The following is a 10,621-nucleotide window of genomic DNA, read 5'->3' on the forward strand; positions in this document are numbered from 1 at the left end:
GGGGTCAGGAGTGCGCCAAACAGCACAGGATTGGGTCCCGCTGCTCGACACAAGACCCTGGGCCTCCCAGCATGTTCTGCTGGAGCCCAGCAGCAACAGCAGCCAGAAAGATGTGCCAGGCAGCCCCAGGGACTTGTGCCAGGTAGTGGGGCTCAATACTGTCCTCTGTGGACAGCTCCCATCCCCGCTGCCTGGCACAAGGCCCCTGGGTTGCCTGGCACATCCTGCTGGAGCCCAGAACCAGTGGCAGCCAGCAAGACACACCAGGCAGCCCCAGGGGCTTGTTCTGGGCAGCAGGGCCCAATCCTTCTTTCTATATTAGACCCCGGCTCAGGGAGCCAAGACTGGGATGGGGTTCATTCCCTTCTCCCCCCTGCATGTCAGTGATTTATGCTGGCCCAGCTATGGGGGTGGGGAGTCACCCTGCAGCTAGGTAGACCAGAGCTGAGGAGGGTCCTGGGCTGGTCAGGGGAAACCACAGAGATTGGGGCTCCCCCCACACAGGCAGATGCCAGCCTCAGGGGCCAGCCAAGAAAGTTGGGGGGAAAAGGGGCGGGAAGAGACTCCTTTCCCACTCCCCACAGCAGGTCAGTGGTGTGTGCCAGCCTGACCCTGGAAGGGAAGAACAGGGGAGAAAGAGACAGGCACCCCTTGGAGACCAGAGCCAGGGGCTGTGTTCTCCACCTCTCCTCCCCCTATTGCCATGCAGGGTTGACAGGCACAGGCAAGACCCAGCTCAGAAGAATAGGCATTGCTGTTTCCACTCTGTGACAGCCATAGGGAGGGGCTGGCTCTAGCTCAACCACAGCAGGCAGCACAGCCGAGGCTAGCCTGCCTGTCCTGTGAGGGAAACTGGTATGTGGCTCCCAATTCATTTTAGGATGCTGGGTGACTGGGGCATGACCTGAATTGGGAAGAGATGTGGGACAGAAGTTCCATAGACCAGTTTAACCTAAATCAGTTCAGTTCAGTCTGATACTACATCCATTCAGGTTTATCTTAAACAGGGTTCAGCCATTTTGAAACCAGATGTGCACTGAACTTCTGTTCTGTTACAGATTTAAACCACTTTCCTATCATTTATACCAGTTTACATATAAATTCTGTCCCTAGCTGAGAAGATAACTCATGTCAATTACTGTAAACAGATCTGAAACAGCCAATAAGAGTTTTTACGCTGCAAAACTGGATATGCAGCATTTCCAAAGGGTAATGAATATGGTAACCTGGTAGTGCAGAAAATAATGTACTACCATTGAGATTAGCGAGTCTTATTAAGTAGAGAAATCCTTTCCTTTAGATTTTGAAAAATTTACATTTTAGCCTCAAGGATGGAGGTTTACTGTAACTGCTATTTTAAATCTTTATGTATATTCTAAATGATACTTAAGACATGAACACAACTTTCAATGGTAAGAGGCTCCCTTACCTATCTGCCTGAATGGTCTCTTTAACGGTTTTAAAAAATTCAAAATAGTAAGTCACAGCAATGGATGCTAAAATCCAGAATGCAGAGTGAATGTTAAGTCTGGGAAGAGGCTTCTCTTTTTTCTCTAGTGCTGTAGATTCTTCTGTAAACAAAGAATATTATTACACTTTTATAATGTCATTGGACAGAGTCATTTTCAAACAAAACGTAACACTTAATCCTTCTAATTCATTCTTCTTGGGAGATTGATGTATTCAACATAAAAAGATATTCTGCATTAAAGACTAAGCACTTAAAAGGCTCTGCTCATTTCCTGAAATAATATAAAAAATAAACAAGGTGTCTTTTGATAAAAACAGAAGGCATTAACAATAGGCATAAACTCTGTCTGTGTATCTTTCCAGAAAATTAACATCTGCTTACATTACTGAAAATTTTATTTAACCACTTACAAACCCGTTATTAAGAAAACATATTTAAATTTGCTATAAATGTCACAGAGGGAAAGGTAAAGCTGACTGTTCCACTTGCTAATTTCTTTGCTTCCATTTTCATTCATTTCAGTGTTTGCAAACTGACCCATAGATCATGTTCATGTTCCTACAGGTAACTGATTTAATGTCACATGCCAAATTTAGTTATGCTAACTGTATGTACAGCAGGCTACCATAAAAGAACGATTATGTAGAAATTTACCTAAACATTTTCTACTATTCTCATCATGCGAAGAGCCAAGTGTCTAGTAAATATTAGATCAACTGGAGGAACAGGCTGTTTTGAAGGCAGCAGTACATTTACATGTGGTGTTGAAAGCTCAACTCATCAAGCCTAGAACACATATTCTGGCACTGTACATATGGCAACATAAGGCAGATGGCAAGGTAGAGTGACACTTTAAAGATTAACTGGTTCAGAGAAGTACGAGTATTTTGAAAAGTAAGTTATTGCCCACAAAAGCTCGTGCCTGGGTCAGTCAGGTGCCATTCTGCCCTGGCTTCTGCCTGACTTGACTAACATGGCTAGCCACCATTGCCAGAATAAGAGGGAAACTGAACTGGTGCAAATATTTCATAAACTGTTTCACATTTTAAACCTCTTTTCTTAGCACAAGGCTCCTGGTTCTAAACAGCAAGTAGCCCTCAAAGTAATGAATTCTCTTCTTCGTATTTCTTCCACAACTCGCATTGAGAACCAGTGCCAGGTTAACAAATACCAATCTTTTTCACAGAAACTGTAAAGAGGTAGGGCCGGAAGGGACCTCCAAAGGTGATCTAATCCAACCCCTGCCTGAGGCAGCATCATCCCTATCCAAACCATCTTGTACAATCATGTTATGACTACGCTCAGCCCTGACAACACAACACCCTAACCTGCCAGAGGTAAAGTAGGGATAGCCCAGCAACCACCATCCTGTTTCTATAAAAGTTGGTTAATACCTGCTCACAAGAGCCCGCGCAGAGGGGCACCCCTCCTCCCCGCTACAGAGGAAGGCAAAAGCCCCCATTGTCCGTACCAAACTGACCACAGGGTCAAATTCCTTCCTGGCCCCAAACGTGGCAACCTTGAGCAGCGGGGCAACACCCTGTGGCCACGAATGTCTGGCTCTGGTCCCAGCCGAAGCTCTGGCAGAGCCCAGTCAAAATCCCCAGCCTTGGGGGAGGCCTAGCAACACCCTGGAGGGGGTTTCCCCTGCAAGGCACCTCTCAGAAAGTGCCCGCTCTCAGCTTTCACTCTTTGTGTTTGGAGTGTGAATAACACAGCAGCTTTCCTGGTGCAAGAAGCCCCCTGCAAGTCTGGACGTGCGCCACTGCGAGTCGTACGGCCGAGTCCGGCCCACGAGCCCGCCCGTTCCCCGCCCAGCCCTGCCCAGCCCGGAGACACCGACCGGCCGCGCCACCGCCGTCCTGAGGGGGCTGCAGCAGCGCGCCCGCCGCCGCCTCCTGCCGCAAGTGGCGCCGGAGCCGTAGGAACGGGTCTCGCTCGCTCGGCCCGGCCTCCATCTTGGGCCGCCCGGAAGTGACGTATCACAAACACCAGAAGTGTCCCTGGAGGAGTGGTATAAATAGCAGCGTGGCTGTTGTGCCCGTTATTGTGGCGGGGGTGTGGGGGGGGGGTGTTTGCCTCTTCCTCGTTCCGTCTTGTCTGTAAGTGAGGGGCCCTAATCCACCCCGCGCCCCACTCCCGGCTTGGCCGTGCCCGGGGCGCTGCGGACGTGCAGTCCGAGCGCGGCATCTTGTGTCGCTACAAACTGGCGCGTGTCGTCGGCCCGTCAGGGAGGGGCGGGAACAGGGCGGGGATGCGGCGGCAGCTTGAAGCCTTTCTCCGGGTCCCAGAGGCAACCCTGTAGCGACCTGCCTGGGCCAACAGAGCCCCAAACGTCCTGTGCTGCCCGAGTTAAAGAGACCTGTACCATATATCTCCTGTACCTGTATCTCCTCTGCTTGTCTGTTCCCCTCTTGTCACCCTGTGTAAGATGCAAAGGATATCTAGACCCTACTTGCATCTCCCCCTTCAGGCTGGTCGTAGTAAGGTTGATATTTCCTGGGGTGTAGATGTGCGATGGTATCTGGCAGAGGTTTTGGTGCAGCTAGTTAGTTACTCTGACTTCAGAAGGTGGTCGTGGAAATCGTCCTAGAGAAGGGACCTGCAGGAGTTGCTGAGTCCACCCCCCTGCCTGATGCAGGATTGTCCCTGTCCAAGCCAGGGTTTCTCAAGGTGTGGGTTGTGACCCAAAAGTGGATCGCAAGAATATGTAAAACGGCTGCAAATAAACTTTAAAAAATGGATTCCCCTTTAAAGGGGAAAAGGTGGGAAACCAGGGGTTTTCCCTTGGAGGCCCCCCTACCCAACACGTGGGAGGCTGGGGCCTGGGGGCAGCAGGCTGAGAGTGAGGGGCATGGGCAGGGTCGGGGACAGTTTTCTAAAACTATTTACTGGGTCAAGATTGGTCGTGATGTTTACAAATGGGTCCCAGTACAAAGAAGGTTGAGAACCACGGCTCTTCACTCCATTACCTGAACTCTACATAAGACCATCCTCTTTGTTTGAACCGGTTTACATTTCAGCTTCCACTCATGTTGGATCATATAATACTTTCATCTGCTAGGCTGAAGAGTTCTCTGCTACTTCTGTTAACAAACGTAATTACTAACAGATGGGGATCAAGCCATTCCTTTACCTTCTCTTTGTTGAAATTAAATAGATTGAGCCTCTTGAGTCTCTCTCAGTGCAATTTGCTGCTTCAGTCCTTGAACTATTCTTGTGATTCTGATACAGATCCTTCACACTCACCAACATCTTTTTTGAATTATTGATACCAGAACTGGACACAGTATTTCTGTAATGCCAACACTAGTACCAGAGAGGGTAATATAACTTTTGTACTCACATTTCCCTATTAATATATCCAAGGATCACAGTAGCCTTACTGGCATAATCTAGCATTAAGAGCCCATGCTTAGCTAATATATCCATCCTAGAACACTTTTTATCAACTGAAGTATTTAATATAATAATTATCATCATCGTTATTGGACTGTAACTATTAAGATGGTTATTTTTGATGAAGGACTAAAGGATTTGGTGTCTAATTCCATTAATTTTCAATGGGATTGATACACTTAACTACCTCAAGCTCCTTTAGAAAAATCCCATTTATATATATGTTCTACGAAATCTTAACTGTGAAATAGTTTTGCAGTTGACTTTAGGGGGCCAGGATTTTACCCACTGTGTAACAGTTTCATGTTAGACAATCTTAATTATATGATTGCACAGTCCAACACAGTGAAGTTGGGGCTTCCAAGTACTTCAGTAATAAAGGTCAGGGTTGTCCAGCTGGTATGTGCAGCCCATGAGAGGCCAGCCTGCCTTCCACAGGCTGCTGCAACTGTATCTCTCACTACTGAATGGAAGAGTGGGGGAGACTGTGCACCGCTGGCACTGCCCGTACGGCAGGGGCTCTGTGTACTGCCATAGCTGCGTGTACAGTGCTGGCATGACAAGGCCCCAGTCTGGTTTGTCACTTAGCTCCATTCTCTTTACTCTTCTTCTAGACACTCTGGGTCTTCCGCCCCACCCTCCAATGGTTATCTTGCCTGGCACAACTTGATGTTATAGTTTCATGTAACATCAAGAGGCAGATGCAGGTTTGGGGGAAGGTCTTTGTCTGAACTAAAGCCCTTTCTATGTTGGCAAACTTTTAATCTGGCTGGGTTCTATGGCCCAGGATCCACCACACCAGGACTGCAGGTTTTCAGACTCCAGCTCTAGCCTGACTGCAGGTTCCCAGTCACTCAGCCCCTAGGTTTACCCCTGCAGGTACAGGGATTATGTTCCCCCCAGTCCTTGCTGCCAGATACTCAGTCACCTGACATCCTACAGTCCTCCTGAAACATATTTTCATTCCTGCCTATGCAGAACACCCCAGGATTCCAGGCACCAGGAGTGCTCTGAGCAGGGCTACCCAGCTCAGAGCAATCTCTTTGCAATCTCAATATTGAACAGAGATCAGAAAGGAGAAAAACTATTTTTTCCTAGAATGGGATAATACATTATGGCCAAATCCTGAATACCTTTCTTTGGGTTGGATTCTTTAGAATCTAAATCCTAGCTAGGTATCTTTTACCAAATGTAGCACTAGCTTCAAGAGCATAAATGTGAAATTATTATAATAAAAAATAGCTTTGCAGTTCCACATACATCTTTCCTGTATGAACTGCATGAATTAATTTGTGCTCTTTACATTAACAGTAGGGTTGCCAACCCTCCAGGATTGCCCTGGAGTCTCGAGGAATTAGATCTAAATCTCCAGGAGATTGCTGAGAGTCACCCAGGAGGTAAATGATAGGACATTCATTAAAATAAATATTAAATGTTAAATCCAATTTATACAGTAGTCCAGTAGGCTTTTAAAATGTAGTAGTAATGCCTTCCTGACGTAGTCTACTCAGTACAGTAGATCAGTCATGAATGTCATTACGTCATGTGATGAAACCTCCCAAAATAGATTCAAATAGAGTTGGCAACCCTGATTAACAGAGACTTTTGCCAAGCTCATTTTGCAGTCTCATTCACTTAGAATAAATGTAGAGCAAAGGTCTAGATACAACAGGAGTCAAATATAAGGGTGTAGGGAGTTATGAGAACTGGGAATCCTGTAATAGTGTGGGAGAAACCTATAATTGAATTTAATAACCAGGTTCTCGATACTGAAACAGAAGATAAAAAGAGAAGTTAAAGGAAATCTAATGAAACAGTACAATAGGTTGCCTCTGTTTCAACTCTTAGTATATAAATTATCTTTTAAATAATCACTTTTGATAAATTCACATAAGCACATTTCAGTAAACAGCAGTGGGGTTTCTTTTTTACTTAAGTATAAGGACTAAAGAAAAAAATATATGGAATAGAACAGATAAAAAAAATCTTAGTTCAGGGTCATCCTTGGTGGTTTTTTTATGAAGCCTGTAACCTTTTTATACCATAATACCTTATGTGATATATTCTTTTGAATATATATCAGGAATGAAGTAATCAAATTTTATTGCGTTTTTTTTAGAAATGTAAATTAATATTTTAACAGTAATAATTGATAAGAAAGGTTAATTATATTTCATCCTTTGATTAGGTCTTTGGTACTGACAAATTCTGCAGTCTTCATCCAGGCAAACCTTGAATGCTGTCTTTTCTATTCTGGTATTTTAAGCAAACAGTATTTTTTTTTGGAAGATCATGCTAATCTCTGGAGGTCCTTCAAGTCTAAAAGGAAACGGGCAATTAGGTATGTGCACATAGATTAAATCAATGGCATGCAACCTTTTTGCCCAGCAGGCCAGATAGGCAGTGCACTATCAATCGGTCGGCCAGATCCAGCCAGTGGTCCTGATCCGGTGCCTGAAGGTGTGGTGTGGGGGTCCCATTCGGTTGCATAGAGATGGGGAAGGAGCCAACCCAGCTCTGATCTGGCCCCAGGGGGATAGTAGGTGAGGCCCAGCCTGTTACAGTTCCACAAGTGGCAAGGGGTCCAAACTCCTCACAGGGCTTGGGAATTTCACAATGTGGGAGGGTAGCGATATTAATTGGCACTGCTTCCCCGCTGCCAAATTTTCTGACTCATAGGGAGCCCTGTGGACCAGATGATATTGCTCCATGGGCCAGATTTGGCCCATCAGCCAGGGAAAATTTATACATTTATAACAAATGTATACATTTTCCATGCATGGAATCTAATTACCGGAGGCCGTGGGGGGGGGAAGCGTCATCTAAATTCAGAATTATCTTGGATTCAGGGAAATATGCTAAATTCAAAATAGTAAGCAAAGAAAACTACTTAACGTGCAGTATTCGTATTACATTGTGTAATGTGGACAATGAAGAACCAACTCTAAAGTCTGTGCACATACAGTAAAAGCTGTGTTATCTGGCAACTTACAAGCCGGCATGCTCTATTAACTGGCATGCTGGCTTGTAAGGTACAAGCAAAATCAGAGTGACCCCTGAGTGCCCACCATGGCACTTCCAGTTTCGCCGAGCCCCCACGACCCGGGGCATAGCAGCCTGCGCGGGGCCCACCTGTGGGGCCTGTGGGAGGGGTGGCGATGCCCCAGATGCGGCAGGAGAGGTAGTGGCTCAGACAGGCAAAAACGCCTGTTGGGACCTCTCAGCTAACCGGCATATTTTGTTACCCAGCACCACCCCCATTTCCCATGGGTGCCAGATAACAAGGCTTTTGCTGTATAAAGTTCTCCATGATTTCTTTATAGAGACTGTGGGAGTTATAGAATCATAGAAAATTAGGGTTGGAAGGGACCTCAGGAGGTCATTTAGTCCAACCCCTTGCTCAAAGTAGGAATGTCCCCAACTATATCATCCCAGCCAAGGCTTTGTCTAGCCTGGTCTTAAAATCCTTCAAGAATGGAGATTTCACAACCTCACTGGGTAGCCTGTTTTAGTGCTTTACTACCCTCCCTAGTGAGAAAGTTCTTCCTAATATCTAACCTAAACTTCCCTTGCTGCAACTTGAGACCACTGTTCCTTGTTCTGTCATCTGCCACCACTGAGAACAGTCTAGCTCCATCCTTTGTCAAACTACCCTTCAGGTAGTTAAAGGCTGCTATTAAATTCCCCCTGAGTCTTTTCTCCAGATTAAATAACCTCATTCCCTCAGCCTCTTCTTATAAGCCATGTGCCCCAACCCCCTGACCATTTTTGTTACCCTCTTTTGGACTCTCTCCAATTTGCCCATATCCTTTCTGTAGTGGGGGGCCCAGAACTGGACACAGTGCTCCACATGTGGCTTCACCAGTGCTGAATAGAGGGAAATCATTTCCCTCAATCTACTGGCAATGCTCCTAATAATGCAGCCCCATATACTGTTAGCCTTCTTCACAACAAGAGCACATTGTTGGCTCATATTCACTATAACCCTGAGATCCTTTTCTGCTGAGCTGCTGCTTAGCCAGTCAATCCCAAGCCTGTTCTGGTGCCTGGGATTGTTCCATCCTACTTTGAGAACTTTGTACTTGTCCTTATTAAACCTCATGAGATTTCTTTTGGTTCTGTCCTCCAATTTCTCTTAAGTTTCTCTGAATCCCAGCCCTACTCTCCAATGTATCTACTACTCCCCCCAGCTTGTCATCTGCAAACTTGCTAAGAGTGCCCTCCATCCCATCTTCCTGGCTGTTGATGAAAATATTGAACAAAATCAGCCCTATGACCAGCCTCTGGGACACTCCACTTGATACTGGCTGACAACTAGGCATCGAGTCATTCATTACCCTCTCAGCCCACTGATCCAGCCAATTTTCTGTCCGCTTTACAGACAGTTCATCCAACCCGTACTTCCTTAGTTTGCTTGTGAAAATGTTGTGGGAGACCATATCAAAAGCCTTGCTAAAGTCAAGTTATATCATTTCCAGTGCTTTTCCTGCATCCACAGAGACCGTCATCTCATCATAGAGGGAAATCAGGTTGGTCAGGCATGACTTGCCATTGGTGAATCCATGCTGACTGTTCCTAATCACTTTCTTCTCCTCCTCCAAGTGCTTACAAATAGATTCTTTGGGGACCTGCTCCATGATTTTTCATGGAGCAGGTCCCCTGCTTGGATTTTTCATGGAGTCTTACCTTAGTCAAGGACTAAGGTAAGACTGACTGGTCTGTAGTTTCCTAGATCCTTCTTCCCTTTTTTGGGAAGGGCACTATATTTCCCCATAAAGATGGGCACTATATTTTCCCTTTTCCAGTCACCTGGAACCTCTCTCAATTGCCATGAGTTTTCAAAGATAATAGACAGTGCAGTCACATTGGCCAACTTCCTCAGCACTGTTGGGTGCATCTCATCAGGCCCCATGGACTTGCATACATCCAGTGTTTCTAAATAGTTCCTAACCTGTTCTTTTGCCACTGTTGGCTGCTCACCTCCTCCCCAAACTGTCCTGCTCAGTGCAGTAGTCTGGGAGTTGACCTTGTTTGTGAAGACTGAGGTGAAAAAGGCATTGAGTACTTCAGCCTTTTTCTGCATCCTCTGTCACTTGGTTGCCTCCCTGATTTAGTATAGGACCCACACTTCCCCTAATTTTCCTCCTGTTGCTGACATACTTGTAGCTTATGGCTGTCAGCAGCTACCCTTTGGGTAGCTGCTGGAGCCCAGGCTGCTCCCGGCAGGGCTTGCAGCGTCCCAGCTGCCTACTGGGAGCAACCCAGGCTTCCAGCTGGCAGCAGCTACCCAGATCTGGGGCCAGCTGCAGCCGGGACGCTCCAAACAGCTGCGCCAGGCTCCACAGCTCTGGCATCAGCTACGTGCTGGCAGCAGCTGCATGTGCACTTTGGGGTGGGCTTTGCTGCCCTGCTGTCTGCCCTGAGGTGTGTGCGTAGTCGCTGCCAGCACGGAACTGATGCCGGAGCTGTGGAGCCCGGTGCAGCTGTTTGCAGCCTGCCCACTGCTTGCTGCAGCTGCCCAGAGCTCAGGCTGGCTACAAACAGCTGCGCCAGGGTCCGGAGCCCGGTCACCAGCTCTGTGCCAGGAGCATGGGAGAGACTGGGGCTGTGCTGCCTCAGGGCCCTCCCCCACTGTCTGCTCCGAGGCGCACCTGCACACGCCAGTACGGAGTTGATGCCGGGGCCCGGAGCCCGGCACAGCTGTTTGGAGCCTCCCAGCTGCAGGCAACCCCGGTTCTTGGGAGGCGGTGG

At 47.0% G+C, this 10,621-nt stretch overlaps 1 protein-coding gene and 1 long non-coding RNA gene across 4 annotated transcripts in view; one reads left to right on the forward strand and one right to left on the reverse strand.

The window, feature by feature from the left end:
• The window catches only part of TMEM128 (transmembrane protein 128), a 10,763-nt gene extending 7,293 nt beyond the window's left edge, over positions 1–3,470 (reverse strand). Inside the window, exons 1-2 of one of the 2 annotated variants that reach the window (XM_006016772.2) lie at positions 3,315–3,470; positions 1,430–1,571 (exon numbers count right to left, since the gene is read on the reverse strand). In XM_006016772.2, coding sequence (XP_006016834.1) covers positions 1,430–1,571; positions 3,315–3,429 — 257 coding nt within the window. In that variant the 5' untranslated portion in view covers positions 3,430–3,470. The remainder of the gene's footprint in view (positions 1–1,429; positions 1,572–3,314) is intronic. The other variant, XM_014526028.2, reaches the window with a different exon arrangement.
• Positions 3,471–7,134: 3,664 nt separating this feature from the next.
• Positions 7,135–10,621, forward strand: part of LOC102377945 — a 6,298-nt gene continuing 2,811 nt past the window's right edge. The window contains exon 1 of one of the 2 annotated variants that reach the window (XR_003091907.1): positions 7,135–7,211. This is a non-coding gene — a long non-coding RNA (uncharacterized LOC102377945). The remainder of the gene's footprint in view (positions 7,212–10,621) is intronic. The other variant, XR_003091903.1, reaches the window with a different exon arrangement.

Source organism: Alligator sinensis, unplaced genomic scaffold (assembly GCF_000455745.1).
Source record: "Alligator sinensis unplaced genomic scaffold, ASM45574v1 scaffold104_1, whole genome shotgun sequence".
NCBI classification, from domain to species: Eukaryota; Metazoa; Chordata; order Crocodylia; family Alligatoridae; genus Alligator; species Alligator sinensis.